This window comes from Chrysochloris asiatica, unplaced genomic scaffold (assembly GCF_000296735.1).
Source record: "Chrysochloris asiatica unplaced genomic scaffold, ChrAsi1.0 scaffold00079, whole genome shotgun sequence".
In the NCBI taxonomy this organism is placed as follows: domain Eukaryota; kingdom Metazoa; phylum Chordata; class Mammalia; order Afrosoricida; family Chrysochloridae; genus Chrysochloris; species Chrysochloris asiatica.
The window spans coordinates 11,003,492-11,031,135 of record NW_006408597.1 but is presented as its reverse complement, the minus strand read 5'-3'; the positions used below and the strand labels follow the sequence as shown (position 1 = coordinate 11,031,135).

At 41.9% G+C, this 27,644-nt stretch overlaps 1 protein-coding gene, 1 non-coding gene and 1 pseudogene across 3 annotated transcripts in view; all 3 read left to right on the top strand.

Moving 5' to 3' along the window:
- Window positions 1-26,354, top strand: part of DCAF5 (DDB1 and CUL4 associated factor 5) — a 177,629-nt gene extending 151,275 nt beyond the window's left edge. Inside the window, exons 8-9 of one of the 2 annotated variants that reach the window (XM_006865577.1) lie at window positions 17,824-17,951; window positions 23,950-26,354. In XM_006865577.1, coding sequence (XP_006865639.1) covers window positions 17,824-17,951; window positions 23,950-25,719 — 1,898 coding nt within the window. In that variant the 3' untranslated portion in view covers window positions 25,720-26,354. The remainder of the gene's footprint in view (window positions 1-17,823; window positions 17,952-23,949) is intronic. The other variant, XM_006865578.1, reaches the window with a different exon arrangement.
- On the top strand, window positions 8,830-9,186 carry LOC102819636 (annotated as a pseudogene).
- On the top strand, window positions 11,285-11,356 carry TRNAA-UGC. The gene has a single exon. It is a non-coding gene; the product is annotated as a tRNA-Ala (tRNA).
- Window positions 26,355-27,644: the final 1,290 nt, after the last annotated feature.

Here is a 27,644-nt window from a genome sequence, read left to right as displayed (position 1 = left end):
GTTCGCAGCCCGATTCGTAACCACTACGCTACATATATGTATATATAAATAATCCAGAGCTTTATATCAAGGAAATGGTTCACACATTGTTGTAGAGACAGGCAAATTGCAAGTCGTGGGTGAGATATGAGGCCAAAGACTTCTCCTGACTTACCTAGCTGCTGGAACTGATGAACCCAAGATCAGGTCAGATGGCAGGCTTCTGGCTACAGAGGTGAATGAATAAAATGGTGGCAGTTAAGATGGCAGGCTATTGATGACTCCCAGGACAACAGGCCACTAGCTCAATTCCAAAGGATGAGAGCTGGGTAACAAGCTAGATCCAGCTTAAAAGCAAGCTAACTTTGACAAAGTATACAATATTTTAGAAGAGTCCTCCCAAGGAAACTTCCTTTGAACTGAATGGGTGCTCATAGCAAATCTCATTATGAGGAATTGCTACATCTTCTTTTATAAACCACTGAGAATCCTGGTCCAGTGAAGTTCGTACAGAAACTTAACTATCCCAAACGCCCATAGAAGCAGCAGTTAAGAAATCAAACAATGTATGTTACTGGGCAAATCTGTAGCAAAACATCTCATTTTTATTGATTTATTTGTGATTTCCTTTCAGCAATTGACACACATTTTGTTCATAACATTAGTTTCAATTCCCTCAATGTAACAGCACTCTTTTTACTTTCTCCTTAGGTTCCCCTATGCATTCAGCCCTCTTCCCTGCCACTTCCTGCCTTCTGACCTTTGTTTGGAGGCACATGCTGCCCTTTTGTTCTAGTATGGCTAATTGTTTTGAGGAGTACATTCTTCACAGTGTTACTGTTTGCTTTATAGGCCTCTTGTCCAGATGGGTCCAGTGATGAGGGGGATAGGATTTTATGATTCAATTGCAAGTAATTGTTATCAGGTCTAATGGCGATGGTCACAACCATAAGTGTAGAAGAGGTGCAACTAAAAGGGGGAAGCAGTTAATCTGTAATTTCAGGAACAGAGGAACCTAGGACCATCAAGAGTTTAGTTACAATCTAATCCCAGGGGTGGGTTCAATTCCAGGTTTAAAGTGTGTCTGAGGCCCACAGTCTGAGGGCTTCCACAAGTCTATGAAACCAGTAAATCAGGTCTTTTCTGAGTGTCTGACCCAAGCTATGGTATTTTCAATCTGCTTCATATCCATGCAAAAACTAGGTGACTGAATAAGGATTGATGCCTTTGAATTGTGGCATTGGGGAAGAATATTGACTACCGTGGACTGCCATCAAAGCTAATAAGTCTGTACAGCCAGAATATTCCTTAGAAGTAAAGATGGTGAGACTTTGGTCTCATATACTTTGAACCAGACCCTAGAGAAGTACATCATGCTTGGTAAAATAGAAGGTCAGAAAAAGGAAGACCTTCAGCATGATGAATTGACACACTGGCTGCAACAATGGACTCAAACATAGCAATGATTTTGTGAATATGGCACAGGACTGGGCAGTGCTGCATTCTGTTGTACACAGGGTTGCTATGCATTGGAACTGACTCAACAGCACATAACAGCAAAGTTATCAAAGCACTTCAAAAGACGTATTTCTGCATCTGCTCTACCTATTACAAGAAAAGCCTGCAGGTTTCCATAAATTTGGTTCTAGGCCATCGGAGCTTTCAGTCAACATAGATCATTCCTCATTCTTAAAAATAGTGCCATCAAGTGCTCAGTTTAATGTTACATTGGTTTCTACCTGCTGGTAGAAATATATCTATTTATTTTTACACTCAGCTCAAATAACAGCCATCTGTTCCCAGTGAGACAATGGCATGAAACTGGAAAGTGGTTATTAGGAAAGTAATAAAGGATTATGTCAAGCCTATTATATAGTCCTCAGAGTTTGGGGAAGGTTTTCATTTATTTTTTTGCCTGTTGCAGAATTAGCAACATTGTTACCAAACATGTGTCTTTCAAAACTGGTTGAAACTTACTTTTGGTGTAACCTTCCTGTTGTGGTGGTATGGTTACTAAAAAATGTTATAAAGAACTTTTCCCTCTTCTGGAATTGGAAAGCCTGAGTGAAGCAGTTTACATTTGAAACACCATAACCAAACTGGGCAGCAACAGTCTACCTAAACACAGAGTGATAATCTCATCCTTGATCCAATTCTGGTTAAACAGTGCTTCTAGGTCCCCACCCCTTAAGTCCTAGATTGATAGATGCATAAATCATATTTTTTTTTTTAACTTTTATTGAGTGAGTGAAGGCTTACAGGGCAGATCACCATTTTTACATTCAGTAAATCATTGTAATGATCACAATCCCCTCCATGCAACCTTAGCTAACGGTATTTGCTTCTAGTACTTTTTTGGGTGGGAGGGGGGATGTACACATATCACATATGTTCATTTACATGTCCATGGGGCACATTTTGCAAGCCAGCCTCCTGCTCACAGGCAGCACAAAGCCTTTCTCAGCCCATGGACCTATAGCCCTCTGCTGCTCTATCTGTCTATGCCATTGCCTCTGCCATCATCTCTGTTGTCACCACTTTTCTGGTTAGGATCCCTCGCTTCTCTCATGTTCTTCCCTCTTAATGGTCCTAGGTTCCTCTGTGCCTGAAATGACAGGTTAACTGCTTCCCCCTTTTAGTTGCACGTCTTCTATACTTATGGTTGTGACTATCGCCATTAGACCTGATAACAATTACTCGCAATTGAATCATAAAATCCTATCCCCCTCATCACTGGACCCATCTGGACAAGAGGGAAACTATTCAGTGAGGAGTCTATCTTACTCCCCTCATTCTGACACTAAGCACCCTCATGAGAGCTTGTACTCCAGTCACTTTGTGCCTTTATAGCCCCTCATTTTTGATAGCCAAAGTCTAAGTTGCCTGTCCCTATCAACCCAGTGTACTGAGGAGACATGTTTGATGTGAAGAATCCCTCTCTATTCAGTTGGAATTTGAGGCAGCTTCATCATTAAGCAAAGGTCCAGTTGATCAGGTTTTAGCAATTTACCCTTGCTCCCTGTATCATACTACTTTATCTTCATCTGGTCAAATTCTGGTTGGTAAGCCATCCACACTAGGTCAGATGGGTACTCTCTGCAGGTCTGGGAGTTCTTGCACACCTCCCCGACCTTCAGACCAGCTGGTTGCTTCATTCTTAACTCTAGTCCCCACTGGCTAGGTCAGTGTCTTTGGGCTTGGGAGTTCAAACTTCTCCTGAACTTCAAACCAGCCAGCCCATTCTCTTCTCTGTCTCATCTCAAGGTCATCAGGCATCTATGGAATATGGCCAATCTCTGCCCATGTCATCTTTGCTTCATTTCCCCCCTTTCCACTCACAAGTTGACCAGCACAGTTGAGAAATCATCTTTTAGTTTAATTGTATCTTTTACCTGATCTGGAGAAGCTTTTAAGTATTAAGTCAATTGTAAAAATTATGTATAACATATTGCCATTTCAACATTTTTCAGGTGTATAATTTTAGCACTATCAGATATTAACCATGCGGTGCAATGATCACCATATTGTTGCCAAATTTCTCACCACTATAAATGGAAACCCAAATCAATACAACTTTCGAAACAGATAGTGGCTAATCCTCCAGAGACTGTTAACAATGGGATTAGGCAGGGAAAAGAATTAGCAATAGGATTTCAGTGGGGGGTTTTTTGGTCTCTTCGCTGATTTCTGTATTGATTTAATTAGGATATAGTGATTTTAGTAATTTAGAAGAGATTTTGCTAGGCTAGCTTGTTAGTAGATGACTGTGCATCTCTCACTTGGCAGGACCTGACATTTGATTTAGGATTAGAATATTAAAACTGGGAAATGTATACTTAGACTTTCCAAGGAAAGGATTCACAAATTCTGTGTGTACTCTTTCATGTCATTGATATTCCTGAAAAGACAGCTATCTTATTCCACCTCCCCTTTCCATTTGTTCTTCCATTTTGCCAAAAGTGAGGGGGGCTGGGAAGAGACCAATTTCTGATCCTTTGAACCTTAGCATGATTATCCTAAAATGTAAGAACCTTAACTACCAAAATATCCAAGCATCATTTAATCAAAATAACAAAATCTTCTCCCCTCTTATCTTCCTAAGGGATGTTAAGTGCCGTTGATTCATAGCGACCATATGTACAACAAAATGAAACACTGCCCAGTTCTGTGCCATCCTCACAAATGTTGTTATGCTTGAATCCATTGCTGCTGCCATGGTTGTCAGTCCATCTTGTTACAGATCTTGCTCTTTTTGCTGACTCTCCACTTTACAAAGCATAATGTCATTCTCCAGGGACTCAACCCTCCTGATAACATGTACAAAGTATGAAAGATGAAGTCTCACCATCCTTGCCTGCAAGGAGCATTCTGGCTACATCTCTTCCAACACAGACCTGTTTGTTCTTCATGGAGTCCATGGTACCTTTAATATTCTCCAACAACATACTCAAATGTATAAATTCTTATATGGTCTTCCTTATTCAGTGTTCAACTTTCACATGCATATGAGGCTATTGAAAATACCATGACTTGGATCAGGCACACGTTAGCCCTCAAACTGACATCTTTGTTCTTAAACTTTTTAAAGAGATCCTGTGCAGCAGATTTACCTAATGTAATATGTCGTTTGATTTCTTGACTGCTGCTTTCTTGAATATTGATGGTGGAGCCAAGTAAAATAACATTTTTTACAGCTTCCATCTTTTCTCCATTTACCTTTATGTCATTTATTGGTCCAATTTTGAGAATGTTTGTTTTCTTTTACATGGAAATGCAACTCATACTGAAGGCTGTGGTTTTTGATCTTCATCAGTAAGTATTTTAAGTCCTCTTCACTTTCAGTAAGCAAGGTTGTATCATCTGCGTATCGCAGGTTGTTAATGAGTCTTCCTCCAATCCTGATGCCATGTTCTTCTTTATATAATCCAGCTTCTCGGATTATTTGCTCAGCATACAGATTGAATAAATATAAAAATTGTGAAGTATATTTGTTGTTTTGGTCAAATGGGTTCCACTAATAATTGTAATGGTAATTCAAATCCAATAGGAAAAAAATGGACGCTTCAAAACTAGTGATCACAGTAAATAAAGACTGTTTCTAGTCACTCAGAAGCCCATATGTGCCCCTTCCCTTTCCGCATGTAATTGCTGAGGAATGACTTATCCTCTAAACTAAGCTTCTGCCAGGATGCCCACCATCATGAGGTGCTGTTGTCTCAGGATAGCTCTGGTGATTAGAAAGTCCTTCCTTAGATTAAGCCATACTCCGTTCCCCAGTAGTCCCTTGAATGGTGACTTAGTAAGAATGGGCCTTATCCTTCTTCTTAATAGACTTTGTCATTTGAAGGTAGCTCTCATGTCCCCTCTAGATAGTCTCCAGAAATAAGTCCACAGTTTAGCAGTTCCTCACAGTTGAACTAACAAATAACATCATGAAATTAAAGTTGTCTAAGACTTCATTTTGTTTGGCTCTACTATCAATACTCATGGAAGCAGCAGTCAAGAAATCACATGACAGTACATTAGGCAAATCTGCTGCACAAGACCTCATTAAAGTGCTCAAGAACAAAGACACCAGTTTGAGGACTAAGGTGCCCAAGCCATGGTATTTTCAAACACCTCAGTATATGAAAGTTGGACAATGAATAAGGAAGAAAGACTGTAGAAGAATGGATGCATTTAAGCTCTGGTGTTGGAGAGGAATGTTAGAAGTAGTACCATGGCCTCCAGAAGAAGAAATCTGTATTGGGAGAAATACAACCAGGCTTCTCTTTAGAAGCAAGCGTGGCAAGACTTCATTTCTTGTATTTTGGACATTTTATTAGGAGGAACCAGTCCCTAAGAAGGACATCATGCTTGGAAAAGTGGAGGGTCAGCAAAAAAAGGAGAACCCCCCTCAATGAGATGGATTAACATAATGACAGCAACAGTAGGCTCAAAAGTAACAATAATTGTGAGAATGGTGCAGGACCAGGCAACAATTTGTCCTGTTGTGCATAAGGTTGATGACACCTTGAAATAAAAATAACAAAGAAACTTTGCTAAACTGATTTCCCTCTAAATCTGTGCCACTGCTGTTTAAGATTAATTAAACAAATTCAGTGTGGAGTCCTGGTATGGCACTGTTAGATGAGCACAGGACTGCTAACCACGAGGTTGGTGGTTCAAATCCACCAGCTGCTCCTCAGAAATCTTATACAAGGTCACCATGTGTTGGAACCAACTTGTCAGCACTTAACAACAACAGAACAAACAAAATCAGTGGATGTAGTCTGATTGGGTCACAGAAAATCTGTGTCTTCTTGATTGTGCTAGATGGTATTTCAGGATTCTAGACTTTTGAGGGGACCATGCAGACTCATGATCTGCTTATATTATACTTAGAGTTGGCTAGAAGCCCCATTCTTTCCATGTGTGCTATGATTTACTTATATGCTTGCATTTCTTTATATAAAAGGATGGGGGGCCTCATGGTTATCCCTCTTTTTGGGGACACCACCTGGTAGTTGGACCCGACTCGATGGCACTTAACAACAACAACAACCTGGTAGTTGAGTGGTTTGTTTTTTCTGAATCATCCTTCAACATTATGTCATCAGTCTGTCACAGCAAGCCTGTCTATCTGACCATCATTTTGCTCACTAAAGCACCTTTAACAAGCCTTGGCTCATTTGGGGTTTCTATCTTCCTGCTACTGTTCTGACAGAACCTACCTTGTCTTTCCTTTTTCTTTCTATTACTATTTCCCTCATTTTAATATTTTTTTTGTCACGTAACACTGATACATAAATTTTTTTTCATATATATTTTTTTAATGTTTTATTGTGAATTATGTGATAGTTTACATGGGAGAACATTAGTTTTACATTCATTCTATCGTATATCGTCTCATTGCCATGGTTGCAATCCCCTCATGCAATCCTTCCCCCATCACCCCCAGGTCTTCAGCACACAGTCGCTCTCCCTCTCTGGATCTAAAGTCTCCAGCTGCTCCATCGCTTCACGTCATCATCTCTGGCTCCATTTCAGGCATCACTGCTTCTCTGGGTAGGGTCCCGCTCTCTGCTCTTCTCCTTTGATGGTCCTAGGGACCTCAGCTCCTAGACTGAAAAGTTAATCCCTCCCCTCCTTGCTATAAGACATCTACCTTTACATTTCCGACCCTCACAATCAGTCCTGATAACAGTTATTCACTTTGTATCACAAGAGACCTGTCTGCATTTCATTGCATCAGCCCCGCCTAGTCAGATTGAATACTACTCACTGGAGATTCTACCTTCCTCCAGGCCCTCTGGATCTAGGTTCCCTCTTGAAAGCTTGTAAGCCAGTCACTTCTTGCCTTTGTAGTCCCCCCGCCCCCCATTTTGGGTAGCCAATGTCCAAGTTGCTCATCCCTGTCTACTCTGTGTGTGGAGGGGGTGGGAATGATTCTTACTGTAAGGACTTGTTCCCTCTTTTGATCTACTGTTTCCATAGGTGTAGGTCAAGTTCATCAAATTGTATGAGAATACTTTTTTTTTCCTCTTTTTTTTACTTCTGGTTGAGCTCTGGTCATCCAGTCACTGAAGCCAGGATAAGTGGTTCTTATCTGCAAGTGTGGGTGTTCTTATGCATATGCCCTCTCTTCTTATCAGCTGGACGCTTCACTCTCCACTCTAGTCCTCTGTGGCTATGTCACTGACTCTGGGCCCAAGAGTCCCCAGGTCTTGCCACACTGCTGGCCAATCAGGTCTTTACCCGGGTTCACAGAAGTCTATTGAACGTTGTAGGGCTTAGCTCACCACTTCATTGCTGTTTTCCACTCACTTCCCCTTATCGGTGTCGAGCGTGGTCACCAATCACAGCGCATATTCCCATTAAGTCTTAAGTTTTGGAAGGGGGTTTGCACTGAGAGGACCCGACCACTTGCCTTGATGTTTCCTAGGCAAGCAAGTTGCTTGTTCTTGAAGTGACAGTCAGTCTGCCTATGTTGTTTTATATTTTTCCTGTAGGTCTTTCTTTTAAGAAATATCTTCTGTTCTTCTAGCCACTCCAGGTTAGTCTGCTTGTCCTTTCAAGTGGGAATTTCCCATCTCTGGAGATCTGGATGTGGTTCAGGCTTCCACCTATAGTCTTATGGTACATACATTTTTAATCAAATAATATTATAAAAGTTTATTTAAAGAAACAAAAACAGAAAACGCCCCTCCCTAGACATATTCATAATGTTTACAATTATGGTCCTTCTCTATTGACTTTCTACTACAGGAATTAATAAACTTTACAAAAGAAGAATCCTCAATCTCTTAGCTGAAGGGTATTTGTCTAGTGATTAAACTTTGGTTCTTGAAGCCAGGCAGTGGAATGGGGCTGGGGGGTCTCACAGGTCTATACACAGATTTCTGTTTAATTCAACCTCTAGCTGTGCCTGGTGTCACCTTTAGGTCAACTCCTAAACAATTGTGGAAAAGAAGAAGAGTGTGCTTTCTCTCAACGAATGTCTGGTGAATGTAAGATATAAGTCAGGCTAATAAGGGAAAGCTGCCTTGGTGCTGTTTATCCAGAACTTGAACACAGACTATCCACAGGATACCTGCTGTGTGTATTGCAGCGCAAATCAAATGCTGAGAGAACTAGATGGCGAATAGTACTGAGCATAAGCCAAAGGCAAGGGAGCCTCCTCCCCATCTCTATTCCTGCTCAAAAGACTGTCAATCATTGCAACTGTTTTTATGTGAAAATTCTGATTATAAAATGGAAATCACAAGCTTAAAAATATATCTCGGCCACCGCTGTCGTTTTTGTTGTTGTGGTCGATGCGCTGAACTCCTTGGCTCAGAGAGCCGAGCCCGTCCCCTCATCGCCGCCGCCATGTAGTGGATGTTCAAGGAGGACCACTCATTGGAACCAAGATGCGTGGAATCTGCGAAAATCCGCGCGAAATACCCCGACCAGGTTCCGATGATTGTGGAAAAAGTCTCTGGCTCTCAGATTGACATTGGCAAACGAAAGTACCTGGTTTCATCTGACATCACTGTGGCTCAGTTCATATGTGGATCACCAGGAAAAGGATCCAGCTTCCTTCTGAAAAGGTGATCTTCCTCTTTATGGACAAGATAGTCCCACAGTCCAGCCTCACTATGGGACAGACAGCTTTATGAGAAGGAAAAAGATGAAGGTGGATTCTTGTATGTGGTCTACAGTGGAGAGAACACTTTTGGTGTCTAAGGGCCAGCGCTGGACTAGGTGCACTGTTCCTGTTTGTGTATCTTGTAAATAGCCGGCCGTTTTCAGTTTACTTCAGACCCCTCTTGACATAGACCTATTAGTGCATTTGTAACTGGATTTATTTCTTAATCTATTGAAGGGTTTGTTTCCTTAGACTAGTAAATGATCACACAGAGTTTTATTTGGACGTTTTCATTCTGTGCATTGTGCTCATGGCTCTGCTCCCAGGGAAACTTTTCCTCTGGGAACCTTACTTAATGAAGACACTTTCACATTGAAGTGAGTGGGGTACGAGGGTACTGAAGTGGAAAGGAGGGAGATGATAACGCTCGTTCTGGATAATATTTGAAGTGTTAGATGGCTAAGTATTAAAAGCATCCAAATTAAATCCTTAGCAATCAGAACACTTGCTTCCCGAGATTTCTGCCAACTGCCAATCATGTTGGACTGAGCTAATCTGTTTTTCTTTCTGAAACTATGAAGGTAAATATTAACAATAAAACTTCCTCTTGTAAAGGCAAAAAGTATGTATATATCTGGATTCAAGTTCAGCTCTGCCACTTGATAGCTGATGGAGTGAGTCTTGTTGTGTTGTTGTGAAGTGTCATAGAGTCAATTCCGACCCATAGCGACCCTGCATAGGGTTTCTGAGGAGCGTCTGATGAGCTTGAACCGCCAACCTAGCAGTTCAAACAGCTTTGCAGTCTGGCACTTTAACCCACAGCACCACACCAGGCCTCCATGAATCTAGGCAGGCTATATTACACGTCTTCTCCTCACTTACTGACTGTCTCATTATCCAACATTTCACATTTACAGCAATCTAAAATGTACTATCTACTTTGCACGTTAGTAGCGTATGTCTTGCAGTAGCAAACACCAAAGTGTTAAGCAAGAGTAGCGCTGACTGTGGTGGTGAAAGCTATGTGTCAGCTTAGCTCGACCATGATTCTCAGTAGTTTGACAGTTACATAATGATATAATTTAGTAGCTAAGTAACGATGTAGCCATCCTCAATTTTGTGATTTGATGTGGTCATCTCCATTTTTACATAATGCAGTTTCACATAAAGATCTGGTCTTTAGAACCTAGCCTGCCTTGGTGCTGTTTATCCAGAACTTGAGCACAAACTCCACAGTGAGTAAGGAGAGGCGTGTCAGTCATTGCCTGCTGGCCTCAGTTTCTTCTGTAATATGTTCAAATCTGCCTTATCTTATGGGATGGTTTAACAATATTGGAAGCTTTCAGAAAACAATGCACTTTCAAATGTAAGATGTTGTTGTTATATATAATATCAGTATGGATCCATAATTTCCAAAGCCTTTTCTCCCTAGTGCCTTATATATGGAGTAATGGATTTTGCAAAGTGTGAAGGAGGTGGATGTCTCTTGAAAACAATCAGAATGTCTTCACCTTCCCTTTGCCCCATTTCTTGTTGGAAAGGAAAAGACTCTTGGTTTGCATAGATACAATTTTTTTTCCTGAGATGCTTCTACACTAAGCCTCACACTATTTATGGAAAAGAGCATAATGTAATAGAATTTTCCTGGGTTTAAATTCATGGCCCATTCATCTCTAGTTGTTCACCTTACCAAACTTTCTTCATCTGTAAAATGTTATTACATATAACAGAATACCAATAATCTTAAGGTTATTGTGATGGAGTATTTAGTAGCTACTCAGTGATTGTTAGTCCTCATTAAGCATTAAGTTTCCTTTTAAAAACTAGTTACACGCCAAGAAATTGTTATCTTCCTTTAGCACCACCCCCCGAACAGCAGTTTGAGTTCTTTCATGAAGTCTGTTTTTTGATGCATCAGCAGTTCAAGAGGGAGGAATTTATATGTCACATTTCCCCCTAAATGAAGGGGGAAATACGCAGTTTCACTGCCAGTAGGCTGATGAAGTAGGCTGCAGACAGCTGGAAACATGTTTTCATGGGTTCACATATGTGTGCATGCTTTGTCTCTTCTCCTTTTTGTAGACTTACATTCATTCTCAATGAGCTAAGGCCTGGGTATCTGCTTTTTCCTCCTATGCAATTAGAAGAACAACTGCTTATTCCCACATAAAGGTTAGCCAGAGGGCTTTTGGGGAAGGGGGTGTAGCTAAGTGGTAGAGCGTATGCTTTGCATGTATGAGGCCTCGGGTTCGATCCCCGGCATCTCCAGGCTTTCACAAGTAGTTGGTTGCAAACACTTCTGACGTATAGACAATGAAAGAAGAATTCAGTAGAATTGACTTTTTTTGTGCAATTAAGCCTCAGTGTTTAAGGAGCTCTTTGAGCTCTACTGACAGCACTGGCTCTCCCCAGCTGTCTTTTCTCAGCTCCTAAGTGGTTACATGGTCCCCAGGAGGTGGCCACTGTGTTCTCTGTACTGTCAGTACCCTTGTTTGGGCTTCTCTTTGTGGTGTGAAACTTGGAGGCCCTGGGTCTGTTTATTTAGTCATTTTAGAATTGTTATGCGGTGCTTTGTACACCTCTCTTAGACATATCCAAGGAAAGGAATAGGTTCCTTACCTTCAAAGCAATAAATGCCTATCAGTGGAGTCAGAAATGAAATGATATGATATTTATAAAACCTCAGTTTGGCAGATGATAACTTTAGCCTTCTTTTTCCTACAAGCTCTGTTCCAGAGAAGATGAAGGGATTCATTTCATTTCACTCACTTATTAAGTATCTGTATTAAGAGTTTAAGTATTTCACTCAAAACTCTATGAGTGACTGAAAGATAAACACATCCTTGCCCTCAAAGAGCTTCCAGTGTAAAAGGGAATGAGAAAAGGGTGTGTGTGTGTGTGTGTGTGATTTAAAATGTATCCACTTATAAAAGTGAATAATTAAGAGGGGCTTGAAGAGACTTTTAGGAATCAGTAAAGTACAGGGTTGCTATGAGTTGGAACCGACTCAAAGGCACTTAACAACAAATTTTCATGGAATTATCATTTCAAAGGATTTTATATAAAACCATAGTTATCTGTTACTTAAAGGTTCGAATTTTCCTTTAAAATAATCTAAGGCTAGTATATTACATTTATGAGTCACTGGGTGGTACAAATGATCAATGCCCTCACCTTCTATATCCAGAATATTGGAGGTTTCAGTTCTTCCAGAGGTGCTTTGGGAAAAAGGCCTGGCAATGACTTCAGAAAACTCTGCCACTGAAAACCCTATGGAGCAGAGTTCTGTTCTGACACAGAGTCAAAGTCTACTTGATAGCAGGTGGTAGTGTTTGTACATAGATTTTTAATGACTGATTCTGTTCGTATAAAGATGATTAGACTATTCAGGGTTTCTGTTCCATCCTGAAGATAAAAATTTTCGCTGGTTCTGGTATTATAGTGGTTACGAATCAGGCTGCTAACATCAAGGTCAGCTGTTCGAAACTACCAGCTGTTCTGCAGGAGAAAGATGAGGCTTTCTGCTCCCGTAAAGAATTGCAGCCTCAGAAACCCTGTACAGGGTCGCTATGAGTCGGGACTGACTCCACGGTACTTAACAACAACAACTGTTGTGAAAGAGGAGCTGTTGGGTAAGGAAGGGGAGGGATGTTAGGACCTGTCCATTTCTTGTGTTGTCTCAGGGCATTTGGCATTTTAGAAAGTTCTTTATCTGGATTCTGAGCAGAATGTTTTCTCTGAGTCCCAAGATCCTTAGGTCTCTTAAGAGTCACTGATGCTAGACCCCTAAGAGATGGCCAACTCCTAGTTTCCTTTCCAATACCCTTCAGTAGACTTGTTGTTCTGATGCATAATGACCCTATATAGGGTTTCCAAGGAATGACTAATGAGCTTGAACCACCAACCTTGCAGTTCAAGCCTACTTCTTTCCAGCACATTAACCCGCAGCACCACACCAGGACTCCTTCAGTAGACTGGGTAAGACAATTTATAGCATGCCTCACCTCCCTAGTATCTCATCTGAACCAAAAGAAAAATGGCTGTCTGGGAGCTTTGCCCTCTATTGGTGAAGGAAACACACAATAATACCAGTGTAGTTTGGCTGAGCCATTCATAACAGATGGCCCAGAGAAATGAATGTAGGTTTGTGTTCCTCATTGTGTTTTTAGGGATGGGTATCTCTGGTAGCGTAGTGGTTATGAATCGGGCTGTGAACCTTAAGGTAGCAGTTCGAAACTACCAGCTGTTCCCCGGGAGAAAGAGGAGGCGTTCTTCTCCCGGCACATAACAACAACAACATATATGCATGTACACGTGTGTGTGCACACACATGTACACAACTCCATGCATTCCTATTTGAGGAAAGGTTTAATAAATCAGAGCCACTCCATTTTGTAGTAATCTGAATAATAAATATCTGAACTAAATATTTTAGTGGTTCTTTTTACCTTTTCTGTGGATTATATTATATAATCACATGTCAGCTCAGGGATGAACTTTTTGTTGAGTATGTGCCATTTTATTCATTGGTACCCATTATTAGTAATTAGATCATGATTCAGCTAGGTAATCATGGGGCCAGGATGATCACCAATACACACTTAGAGATGACTCTGAGTGCTTCACAGGGAGAGTATGTGGGCTGTGTAGTTATTAGAAAAAATATTCTCTGCCTAACTCCTTCCAGCTTGATCTTACTGATGACTGGCAGTATCTGGCTAGGTAATGGAGGAGTGGAAATCCCAGGTTCTTACTGATGCCAGAATCTTGACTTTAAACATTTCAGACATAAGCAGAAACTCTCTGGTTTATGTACAAATCTCCAGGATTAATAATTTATTCTCTAAAAGTCATTGTTTCAAGCTGCCTAATAGCAGCTGTATTCATTCATTTGGAACCTGGAAACCAAGAGACTAGAGAGAGTCTCTAGAGCCCTCTCATTGCTATGATTCTGTGTACAGAGCCTTGGTTACCTTCAACAAATGGTGGCAGTAATTCTTCCTGCACCTGCTTTTACCATCCATCTCTTGTCCCTATTGACTTCTTCCTCTTTTTTCACATTTCGTAGCTACCAATTTGGATAGGAGGAAGGAGAAAAGGACTGTATTACATTTGCTGCCAAAGAGAAACCAGATGAGGTCACAGTATATGAAAGAGTAGTAGAAACAGCTTTTCCATGGTCTGAATTTTGGGGCTTTGATACCCTTCAATTATTCTTTAGATCTGAAGGCTATTATAATTGTGTTCTCAGTAACCATGATGGAAAGACTAGTTTGGTTGATTCATTTTAGTTCTGTGGCAGCTGATTCTTAAGACATGAGACCATCTATATAACTTCCATTGCTGATACTTATTCTAAAATAGCCCTCTACTCAAAATACTAGCCATTCAAGAATTGTTAGTGAGCACTGGTTATAGTTTAGGCCCTATGCCCCAGGTCCTGGATATGCAAGAGGCAGTAGGTAGGACAGAGTCAGTCTCATGGAGTCTGTAGTGTTAAAAGTGTCCTGTCGTGCACCTCCCTATGGTAGTGCTTGAGAGCTTGTGTCCTCCCATCCGCCTTTTCATTCTGAATGACTTAGAACTCGGTTGTGAGCCTGCCTTCATTCATATTCCAACTCTCCCATCCCCTAAAGACAGCTGATACAGTGGAAATGAAGCCAAACAGACTCTAGTTCAAATCCTGGCTCTGTCATTTTCTACCTGAATGACTTTGAAGAAAGTCACTTAAATTCTGAGTCACTTAAATTTCTTTTGTTGGAAGAAGTAGGAATAAACAAGATTGACACTAGTTTCAAGTCAAAATATCTTTGCTAGTTGCCATCTTAATTGAGAGCAGTGGGAGGGATGGATAAGGATAAGAGTTGTTAAGTGCCATTGAGTCCAATTGGTTCTAACTTATAGTGACCTCATATAGGGTTTCCAAGGCTGTAAATCTTATCTTTCTCATGCAGAGCAGCTGGTGGGTCTGAACTGCTGACCTTGCAGTTTGAAGTCCAGTGCTTATCCTACAGCTCCATGCACTCCCACGATAAGAATAGAATGTTTTCAGTTTTAAATTTTTACTTAGATCCCTTTTCCTTAATTTCTTCAAGTTTATTTTTGTTTTGACTAATCCTTGGGACCAGTCTCTGGAGAAGGATATCATGTTTGGTAAGCTGGAGGGTCAGAGAAAAAGCAAGACCCCCAGCAAGATGCATTGGTAAAGTGGCAGCATCAATGGACTCAAGTGTTGCAACAATTGTGAGGTTGGCCCAGGACCGGGCAGTGTTTTGTTCTATTGTGTGTAGGGTCGCTATGAGTTGGTACCAACTTGATGGACCTAACAACAACAGCAATCCTTGGTCACCTCTCCTTTCTTCCTCACCACCCAGTATATGTAACCTGCCCAAGGACTCTGATTGACTGGGCAGCCTGCCTCAGTGTTTAACCTTTCCTGTCCTTTTTCTTCATAAAAATGCACTGTTCCTTTGTGCTAGTCACTCTATTCCTTCTTGTTTTATTAGAAAACTTGATAGTTTGGGGCTGAGATGAACAGCTTTAATCTATTATTGAACCTGGATAATCCAAATAGTAATAATGTCAACTATGGGGAAGTGTTAGGCAAAGGACACTTTTCTCACTCACCAAGTAGAGCAAGCTACAATCGGGGCAGATCAATTCTGTCTGAAATCTCCTTCTGTTATTTAAAAAGGCACATATGTGACAATAAAGAGGCGAAAGCCTCCAAGAGGCAAAAGAGTTGTGCCAGAAGGTCAAAAGCAGAAGACATCTCCTCCAGAGCTGGCAGACAGTAAGTAGGGGAAGACCTGTGCCTGACAACACCTGTGTCCTTGGTAAGAGGAACTAAGAAGATATTCATTGATCAAATTCAGTGTACAGATCCACTGAGGACTGCTCAGGTTGACCTTGTTTTACATAGTTCTGAACTGGAGTGTGGGGTACATGTGCTCTATGAAAGTATGATATCCTGACCAGTCAACTTGAACCTTTGAGATTGTCCCATGTTCCAGCTACCACTGACTGCCAACCACTCTGAATAGAATCACCATAGGAAGTCCTGAATAGAGTGGGAGAGAAATGTGGAATCAAACTCAAAATCTTAAACAAGACCAAGCTTACCCTTTGGTTGGTTGATGATGAATAGAGGGCTTTGTAACCATGGCAGTGAAACGATATATGATAGGATGAATGTAAAGCTAATGTTCTCCCATGTAAACTATCACATAATTCACAATAAAATATTAAAAAAAACAAACAAACAAACAAGACCAAGCTTATTTTTCTGGTATAGACTACTGGAATCCCAAAGACTACGGCCCTTGTTGTTGTTAAGTGCCGTCAAGTCGATTCCGACCCATAGTGACCCTGTATAGGATTTCCAAGGAGCCAGCTGTTGAACTTGAACCACAGATCTTGCAGTTCAAACAACTTTGCGGTCTGATGCATTAGCCCATGGCACCACACCAGGACTCGGCTCTTAGTCACCCTTTAAACCAGACCCATGGTTCAACTTTCAGCCAACAAAGACCTATAAGGTGAGCAATAATACCAGGGAGGTAAGCACTCCCTAGATCAATCAATTGTATGGGATCAAAGGGCAGCATTTTCCCAGGGATAAAGCTCAGAAGGCAGAATGAGGCAGGAGAGAAGGATGAATGGAAATATAGAGAAGGAGGAAGAGTGATGTTATACTGTGAGGATTGCAGTCAGTGTCATGAATCAAAATGTATATGAAGTTTAAGTTTAAAAAAGATTATCCTAAGTTCATAAATGATGACATCTTCAAATCCTGAATACCCTACTTATTATGATGGAGTCCTGGTGTAGCACTGCAGCATAATGCACTGTACTGCAAGGTCGTTTGAATCTCAAGGTTGACAGTTCAAACCCACCAGCCAGTCCTTGGAAACACTATGCAAAGTCACTATGAGCCAGAACTGACTCGATGGCACTTAACAACAACAACTTATTGTTGAAGTCACCCAAATCTCGTTTTCTTCATCCTGCTATCAGGAATGGGATGGGGGGATGCATTCTCTCCATTATTTATTCCATTATTTTTTCCCAATGGTTTTTGTTGGTTGGTTGGTTGGTTGGCTATCCTTGCCATAGAAATTGAGGGCAGATGCATTGGAGATTCTTTCTTTGCATTTAAGTAATTATGTGTTTCTGGATCTCTACATGCCCCTAGCTCTCAGCTGCCTAACTATTCCCAGGTTGTTCCATCTCATTTTGCTCTTGACTAGCCTTTTCTAAGGTAACAGTTGGTTTTGGTCTTGGGCATTGAAAACTTGAGAAATGTTTTAAATGGCTTTGGCTTCATTGTCAATGAAATTGCAGTGGGCATGGGCAATGTTTAAAGGCTAAATAAAGACTCTTGATAAGAGCATGTATGCTGAGACAGGTTACATCTTCACTCTTTCCCTAGCAACTTTATCTGTAAGATTAAACATTCTGCTGGTAGTATTTTGGTTGGTTGGTTATGTGCCGTGGAATCGGTTCCGACTCATAGCAACCCTGTACAGGGTTTCCAAGGCTGTAAATCTTTATGGGAGCAGGAAGCCTCATCTTTCTTCCACGGAACAGCTGGTAGTTTTGAACTGCTGACCTAGTGGTTCGCAGCCTGATTCGTAACCCTCAGCTTCCATTCCAAGCTGTTTATCTGCCATTACCGGAAGCTATTTACGTTTATCCATTTTACTAATTGGCTTTTGTTTCCATTTTCTTTCCAGGTGGCATTGGTAGAGTGGTCAACGGAGCCTTCATGGTGCTGAAAGGGCATCGATCTATTGTTAACCAGGTCCGCTTTAATCCCCACACCTACATGATCTGCTCCTCTGGTGTCGAAAAGATTATCAAGGTGAGGCACCTTTCTCTTCTGTCTTTTTATAGAAATTATTATCATTCATATTTGAATTTCTTTAGAGCAATTTATGCAAGACCCCATACCTAGACATACTAAAATGGTCTATCAATTTTTTTTTATGATTTTGACATATTACAAAGTTTAAGAAAATTGATACTATAAAAAATGGGCTACAACACTCCTTTAACAAGGATAGTGACTGAACTTTGAAACAGAAAGTATCTTCTAGACACCACCTTTATGTCACTACATTTCTGATGGACTTTGCTTTCCAAACTTCATGTGGAGGCTAGGGGAGCACTCTCCTGTTAGTGTTTCAGTGTGCACTTTGCATTCATTGCTATCCTAGTATGGCACAGATGTCACTGAGAACCAGAATCAGAGTTAGAGTGTCTCATAAAAACCACTACCTGTAGTTGAGTATGAATCCTAAACACATGCATCAGTAGTACATCATCTAAATGAACTCTCCCCTCCAAGGAGTAGTTTTATAGTCTGCAACTGCAGGCCCCAGCCTGGCCTGTAACTGTGTAAGGATGGCCTACTGCCCATCACTTTCATTACAATTGCTAGTAACCATTCCATCTTTTTTCACACCTGAATAAAGAAATGAGGGTTTGGGCAAATGATGAATTCTAGAGGACTTGACTTTTAAATAAGAACAGGTAAGATCACCCCAAAAGTTAAAACACCTTGATTTTTTTTTTTTTTTCCTGAAGTAGCATTGAAAACCTCAGAGGTGTCAGGAAACCAAAAGGTAGAAATTGGTTTGTTAATGATTTGATAGTTTTCATTTTCTTTTGCTATTTTTGTCTGTTTATTCATTTATAACTATCCAGAATCAAGCCAAGTTGTATTTAATGTCAGGGACAGCAATCAGAGCTGTGGGTCAATATTTTATTTACCTATTGTTCAACTTTATTTAGGCTTTGTTGCCTGTGGCTTAGAGCTGATTTCTGTGGCTGCACACATTTCCTCATAGGGCTAAAGTGGGACTTCTAGGTCATTAATACTGACTTTCTCTTAACCATCCAGAGTCACACAGCTCATTCATGATAAAGCCAGCTAGAAACTTGCCTTTGTTCTTCCTAGTATACCGCCACATTCACCATGCAGTGGGAAGGCAGTGAATGGATCATCTGATGCCTCCTGATGCTGGATTTTTTTCGTCTCAGTCATTCTTTGCATGAGCAGTCATTGAAAGTGCCCTGTCCCTTGCATTGCTTCCCTACCTACCCCTTGACCTGTGACCAATGGACCAACGCGCTATTACTGAGTTGTGTCCTCTCTAAGACTACTGACATCATTCTTTTCCTCAGAGCTCTCGACTTGGTCATCTCCTTTAACAGAAAGATTCCTGTTTGGCTGTACACTCTGGGATGCCTCTGTGCTAAGTTTCCCCAATTACTATTTAGTCAACCGAAGTCCTTACACTTAAGGTCATAGATTGGCAACTAGCCAAGTTCTCAGAGGAGAGTGAGAAGAAAATGTTTTCTCTGTGAGGTTATCCAGACTGAACTAGGTAGCTCACTGTGCTCAGATTCCCATGGAACTGAACCCTGCCAGTCCCATGGAGACAGGATTAGCTGTGTGAACCCTGAAGACATCAATATAACCATAGTGAAAGGGAAAGCAAAAAGCTCTGAAGTTCTCAGCTTTGCTGTCTCAGGTACCATCTGCTTGGGAGTGGCATACATTTAAGCATTGTGAGAAGGCCAAATGAAATGCTGGCATTGTCTGTCTGTTAGATTTACTGTCTTTGTACTCACATCATCCAGAACGTTCACTGAGTCTCAGCAGCATTCTGGGTTGCCCTCAGGAGACAGCCCAGAGGAGCTTGGAAGACAGGTAGAGGATGTGAAGAGCTTCTGAGAAGCAATTTAGGACCTAACTGTAATTTTTCAGACACATTTTTAAGTTCAGTGTAGTAGCACAAGGAGAGAGGAAAAAGCATATGATGGTCACTCATATAGATCAAAATCTTGTTGCAATTATGTAACATTTTAATGATGTCTGAATAAGAATTTAACTGTATTCTTTCCCTCAGAAGCTTCTAAGCAACTAACCAATCACTGCCATCAAATAGATTCCGATTCCTAGCAACGTTATAAAACAGACTAGGACTGTTCCAGGGTATCCAAGGCTATAAATCTTTATGTAAGCAGACTGCCATTCCTTTCTCCCAGATTGGCTGGCAGATTTGAGCCACCACAGCAGCTGAGTGCTTTAGCCATCATGCCACCAGGGCTCCTCAGCAGCCTCTAGAATTAGAATGACTAACTCTAATTATTCCCTGGATTTGGAGAAAGAGCTGCTAATCTCACCTCATGAACTATATCCCAGCAGGAGATATATCTAGCCACATTTAAGATGTAGCAGAATTGTTTTTCCATTCTTTCATTTCTGAATTGTTGACTTTCAGTGTAGGGAAATCACAATGTTACAACTGTTTGAAATTGATATTTTAAGGATGAAGGCCATCATAATGGGGAAAGTTCATGCTTCTGAGATTCAAAAGTCTCTCTGACTGGTCTAAAACTTGCTGGAGGTAGTACTCAGCTGCTAAATGAAAGAGGAAGGGTGCTTTGGTATAGATTATGTCATTTAATCATTCTCATCACTACAGAAGAGAAATAGAGGCCTAAAGGTGAGGCCACTTGCCTACGGCCATGAGACAAGGTAGAGCTGGCATTCCTACTTGCTGCACCTAGTACCACAATTTAGAACTACAAGGTCCTTGAGGATTGAAGACTGAGTGTCTAGGATGGAGGTTTTGTTTTGCTCTCAACTTTAGGATTGGATGAGACCATGTAATTCACTTTTGAGATGAGGGAGCTGGGTTTCACTCAGGTTACCAGCTAGCTAGGAGCTGAGTGGGAACTTACAGTCATCTCCTACTCCCTGGTCTAGCATTTTATTCCATTACTTCATGCTTACGGAATGAACAGTCGATCTTAGCCTGATACATTCCAGAGTCCAAGTAAAAGCTGACATTCAGTGTTAGGATTTTTATTTCTGAAGTGAAAACTTAGGTGGCTGGGTATTAGAATCTCAACTGGCTTACTAAATAATTGGGTCAGCATCTAACCATTAATATTTTGTATTTCTGTTAACAAATTCTGAGTTTCTATGAAGTACAAATAGATTTATCTTCATATTAGAAAATATGATTAGTAACATTTTGCCATTTTTAAAATGGGAAGGTGAGAGAATTGGTCCAGAAAGCATTCTATGAGCTTTGCCCTTTTGGACTCCTTGGCTTCATTTCTAAGCCACCGAATTCTTTTTATTTCCTCAGACATCTGTTTGCAGAGATAGTTATTTGGAGCTTGAGCCTAGTGCTAAAAGCCATGTTTTTTAGGTTTTGGGTGAAGAAAGTCCTCTCACCTTGGTGTCTACCTTCTTATTACAAGGACTAAATATTTCCAAAACATTGAATCTCACAAAGAATTTGAGAATTTCTTCAGACAAATCCTTCATTTATTTTATGCTACCTATATCCTGAAGAGGAGTCCTGGTGTGGCACTCTAGGATAAGCACTGGACCACAAGGTTGGTTTTTTTTAACTGCAGAGTTAGCGGTTCAAACTCACCAGCTGCTCTTCAGAAAACTTATGCAGAATCACTATGAGGTGGAACTGACTCAACAGTTCTTCCCTACAATATCCAGAAGAAACCCTGATGGGGCAGTGGTTAAGCACTGGACTGCTGATTGGAAGGTCTTAAACGCATTAGCTACTCCTAGACTTAGTTAGTATTCAGTTCCCATAAATATTGCAGTTTAGGAAACCCTATAGAAAAGTTCTTCTCTGATCTACAGAGTTACTATGAATCAGAATTGATGGTGGTAATGGGTTTTTATATCCCAGTGCTTCCTCTACAGTACTTGTTAAAAATACAAGATCCTGGTACCTCCCCATGATTTAGTAAATCAGAATATCTCAGAATAGGGCTCCGAAGTCACTGCTGTAATTCAGGGGATTCTTAGCACTCTCAAGTTTGAAAGCCACTGTCTTAAACACCCCTAGGTGAGATTCTGAAGCTAGAGGGTGAACACCTGCGGAGGGATGGGCAGTGGGAGGAGGAATGGATTTGAGTATTGAATCAGTGAGTAAAAGTTAATCTACAAAATTGCTTCAGCCCCTCTCTTGAACTGAGTTTCCTGGAAAGAGACACTACCTGCCAGGTAAAGCACAACTGGAACTGAGGAGCTAGAAGAGGTCTCATAAAGTTCTCACAAGCAGGGGAATTTGCCCTGGGAAAGCTTTGGGGAAACAAAGCCATTGTCTTGATGAAGAATTGAGGGTTCACTATTTCCTAAGTTGGATACTATCTAAAGATAGACACCAGCCTGTCATGCAAAAAAGTTGCCTGGATTTTCATCTGAGTTTCCATGGCTACTGGCTGATGTAACTGAGCTTTTCTATTTTGCTGTGTGGACCAGTCTGGCAGTCAGGTGGAGCTAATCATTCTCATTTGCAGTAACAGCATAATTACTTTGCACTTGATTTTTGCATAACTTATTCAACTTGTATTTTCTGGTGCCCCATCCGCCTAATACAGTCACCCAGCTTGGAAAAAGCTGCCATAGAGGGAAGTTTACTGTGTTAAGCAGTTATAACTATCATTTTAGAAGTGATGTTTGGCCTAGGTGAATGGAATTTGAAAGACCTCAATCTAGCTCAGATATTACCTACCCTGAGGTTACTCCAGAAAGAAAATATGAAGAGAAAACCTTTGTTCTGTAGTGTAGTGTAGTTGGTGAGGAGCTGGGCCTTTATGTTCTGACAGACCCGAGTTTGAATCCTAATTTTGCCACATGACCTATAAACTCATGTTCTTGACCAAGGAATGGAGGAGTGATAAGAGACAGGGATACAGTCACTTCTTCTGGAGTGAAGATGCCCATCCTGGGTATTCAGCTGAAGCTAGCAGAAGAGTTGGGGAGCAAGCCAGCTGCTCTCTACTTCACAGAAACCAGTTTCCTGGGTAACTGATTCCTGCATATCCAAAAGGGAGCAGCAGTGTAGGCAGTTGGCTATTCTTATCAAACTCTAGTAAGCAATCCCATTAGTTAAAAATAGAAATGTTGCAGTTGGGGAGAAGTGGAGATTTATAAGCTGAAATATTAACTGTCGCAGAGGACTGACTGCTGGGTCTGTGTTACTTTGGAACACATTGACCAATCTTCAAGTCATCCTAAATCCTTTGAGATTATGTTCCAAGATACAAATAAAGGAAATTGAAGGAGAGGGATATGGTGCAACTTATTCTGGGCCTAGAGACATGACTTAGATCCCCTAATACTTGACTAAACCCTTGACCATGAATTTTCCCACATCTTACTCTAGAACTGTCAGTTTTCATATGCATCCAACCCATGTAATCCAGACTGTGAAGGATATACTTTTAAAGGGCTTCAAATTGGTTCTTCCTGGTTCAGTCTTGGCCAACAAAGCAAAACCAGAACAGGCCCAAATTTGGAAAATGTGAATATACCAGAATAATAACCAGAATGGAGAAAATTATGGTCAACACCCTGCTAGAAAGTTAACCTCCCTCTTAGAAACAAGGGCAGCGTTGCATGTTACAACCAAATCTCTTCATCGGGAGAGTCAGAAACATTGGTGTCTGTCCCACTTAGAGACGGTGGCTGACCACATTGTTTTGAATGTATGTCACTTTCCACAGTCCTAGCAATAACCCCCTGCATCAGGTTCACTCTGCCTCTTTGAAGTCTCCCATTCCAGGACTTGGTCCTATTCTGGTTATAATTCCACTTCATCCAAATTTTACACATTTGGACTTGTTCCAGTTTCTCTGCACTACTTTGAACTGAACTGGTTCAAAACCCTGTTTTAAAGTTGCCTAGCAGATCCTGGCCAAATGGTAGGGAGGAGGGTCTGGGGAAGCTCTGCCTTGGTGTTATTACCACCAAATCTCTGAGACATTCCAGTTCGTTTTTGGTGGTTTTTGTTTTTTCTTCTGTGTAGATCTGGAGCCCATATAAGCAGCCAGGGTGTACTGGAGATCTCGATGGTCGGATTGAGGATGACTCTCGCTGCCTCTATACCCATGAGGAGTACATCAGCCTGGTGCTGAACAGCGGGAGCGGCCTGTCGCATGACTATGCCAACCAGTCGGTCCAGGAGGACCCCCGGATGATGGCCTTCTTTGACTCCCTAGTGCGTCGAGAAATTGAGGGCTGGAGCTCTGACTCAGACAGTGACCTCAGTGAGAGTACTATCCTCCAGCTTCATGCTGGGGTCAGCGAGCGCTCAGGCTACACAGACTCAGACTCTTCCGCATCACTGCCCCGCTCCCCACCCCCGACAGTGGACGAGTCTGCCGACAACGCCTTCCACCTGGGGCCTCTGCGGGTCACCACCACAAATACGGTGGCATCAACTCCACCACCACCTACGTGTGAGGATGCTGCTTCTCGCCAACAGCGCTTGTCTGCTCTGAGGCGTTACCAAGACAAGCGCCTCCTGGCCCTTTCCAACGAGTCTGATTCTGAAGAGAACGCCTGTGAAGTTGAACTGGACACAGATCTATTCCCTCGGCCACGGTCACCCAGCCCTGAGGACGAGTCCAGTAGTTCCAGCAGCTCCAGCAGTTCAGAGGATGAAGAGGAACTGAATGAACGCCGAGCCTCCACCCGACAGCGAAATGCTATGCGTCGCCGGCAGAAGACACCCCGAGAAGAAAAGCCTAGTGCCCCAGCCAAGCCCACCAACACATACATTGGAGAAGACAACTATGATTATCCCCAAATCAAAGTGGATGACCTCTCCTCCTCCCCTGCCTCCTCCCCTGAGCGGAGCACTTCCACTTTGGAGATTCAGCCAAGCCGGTCTTCACCAACCTCTGACATAGAGTCAGTTGAGCGAAAAATTTATAAAGCTTACAAGTGGCTCCGCTACTCCTATATCTCTTACTCAAACAACAAAGATGGTGAGAGCTCCCAGGTAACTGGGGAGGCAGATGATGGGAGAGCAGGAACCAGTCGCAAGGATAACCCAACCCCTTCTTCCAGTAAGGAAGTCTGTGTAAACACAGCCATGGTCCAGAGAAACCAGGACCTGCGTCCTGAAGGCCACAGCAAGGATGCTTTTAAAGAAGGGACTTCTAGAAACCCCAGCAATGGCCCAGGCCATGAGCATAGCAGCCATGCTTGGGCAGAGGTACCAGAGGGCACCTCTCAAGACACTAACAATAATGGCTCTGTAGAACACTCTTTTGAAACCAAGAAGCTCAATGGAAAAGCCTTAAACAAGGCCATGAGCAGCCGGGCTGAGGAGTCAACCTCTCCTCCTGGCCCCAAGGCATCTGACTCTATTTCCAACAGTGGATCTGGCAACTGTCCCAGGACCCAGTCCGATGACAGTGAGGAGAGGAGCCTCGAAACCATCTGTGCCAACCACAACAATGGACGCTTACACCCCCGCCCTCCTCACCCCCACAACAATGGGCAGAACTTTGGGGAACTGGAGACCATGGCTTATTCTTCTCCAGGACATTTGGACACTGACCATGATAACTTGTCCCTGTCAGAGACACTCCTACACAGAGATTGTTTTGGGTCTGAAATGACCTGTGAGACCCCCAGTACTGGAATGAGAGAGGACCCGACTGACCCCCCAGCTACAGACAGCAGCAGCAGGGCTGTGCATGGCCATAGCAGCTTCAAAAGACACCGAGTAGAATTGGAAGATGGAGATCCAGAGAATTCTTCCTCAGAAAAGAAATTAAAGACATGATCAGTATAAAGGGGAGGGGGAGAGGCTATGAAAAGTAGCTTTACAAGGGGGGAAAAAAAATCCTGTTTAGTGAACACAGAAAAAAGGGGGGAAAAAGTATTAAAGGCACATCAAAACTAGGGCCTGACGTTTTGTGTCTGATGCTGCTCCCTTCTGTTTAACAGTGGGTTTGAGTGTTTAGTTGGCTGTTGACTTATGCTGTGGTGAGTGAGGGGAAGAAATGCAAGTGACTCCTCTCTTGAGACTTGGACATAGTATACCAGTGCAAGGTTCTGTCACAGTGAGTCCAGTTGAGACGTCCGACTTAGTCTTGTGTATGTGTGCACTAGCACGCCTGAGTTCAGCCTCTTTGCCCAGCCGTCTCCTAAGACTTTCCTTTTATTTCTCTATCAGAATGCATCTATGAATGTGTCTTTTTTGCCATCTCATCCTGTTTACATGCCATAGGTGTTCTGGTCTTAATGATGAGTGCCTATTAAATTAGGTTGTGCTGCCACTGAGTTGTGGATTTATGCTGGAGAATGGAAACAGTGTTTCAGTCCATTGGTTGTGCTAGATAGAAAAACATGGTTGCATCCTTAAAGAAACCTTCCATGTTCTAAGTAGCACTCCTTTGAGCATTTAATGTGGACATATGAGGGTGCTTCAGAAAGTCTGTGGAAAAATGGAATTTTTTAAGCACCCTAGTACTTAAAGATAGAGCATTTTTAATGCTAACGAGAGATTAGCACTTAAGATCAAATTCACAGAGAGAATGTAGATCCCTGATAAATTTTGCTGTTTATAAATGGAGTAATGCTGCCACACATACTGTATGGGGGCCACAAAATGTAACTAGTTGTGGGTAACTAGTTTAACACAATTTAACCAGTTAGGTACTCATTCCTAAAGGCATTCAAAAGACCACATGTGTTTCCTTGGCCCCATGTGACGTATCTAGGCATATTGAAAGAAGGGAAAAGGAGAACTCTCAAGAGATTTGTGTTAAACTACTAAAGTGAATGGTTATAGATGTGCTATGAAGAAGAGTAATGAACAGGAGAGTGTGGTCGCAGATTCATTTAATTCAACACAAAACCATTGGTCAGAATTAGCACAACTGGCATCTTCTCTCAGGCTTGCAGTTGTCAGAAAACGTGGTGTTCTGACTAGACCTTGCAGTACAGGAGGCACCTCGAAGTCACAGTTTCTTACTGAATAGGTCTGCAGGAGTCACAGAGTGTAGGAGATGAGTTGCTGGTTTAAAAACCCATGGCTCTCAGAAGAGATTCCATTGCACTGAGCTAGATGAATGAAGGGGAGAAGACCAAGAGATTTGCAGTGGTGATTACAGTTATCTGTATATCATTGAAGAGCTGAGCAAGACAGGAAGAACTAGGGATGACCAGATATCTTCTTGGCATATATGTCCTAAAAAGGCAGAATACTATTGGTGTGAAATGAGGAAGAGAGAAGAGCAATACAGTTTTCTTGTGTGCAAAGGTGCTAGACAAGTAGAAGCCCCACTGGAATTGATTGAGGGAGGACCTCAAGGGTGGCTGATGTGGCCTCATTGACTACTCCTTCTGCAGGAGGAGCTGACCTGCTGGAACTGGGATGGGGAGAGACAGCATGTGGAGGTTGAAGACTTGATGAGTGCAGGCACTGGGGAAAGGGGACTATTTATAAAAGGAAAGTTGTTGGTCTAAGTCCAACAGTAGGTCACATCCTGCTAATTTTTTTGCACAAGAGAAGATGTGCCTGGTATGTATGATGCAACTTAGGTGTGAAAATACTATCTTGGAAGAAGATATTTTCTATCAGCAGTGTGAGTAGCAGTGGGGAAACTTACAATTTCACAACTGTAATCTTATTGGGGGAGTGGGAAAGCGATTCTGTAACCAACATTAGAATTACTTTGGACTTGTAATCAAATGGTTCTATGA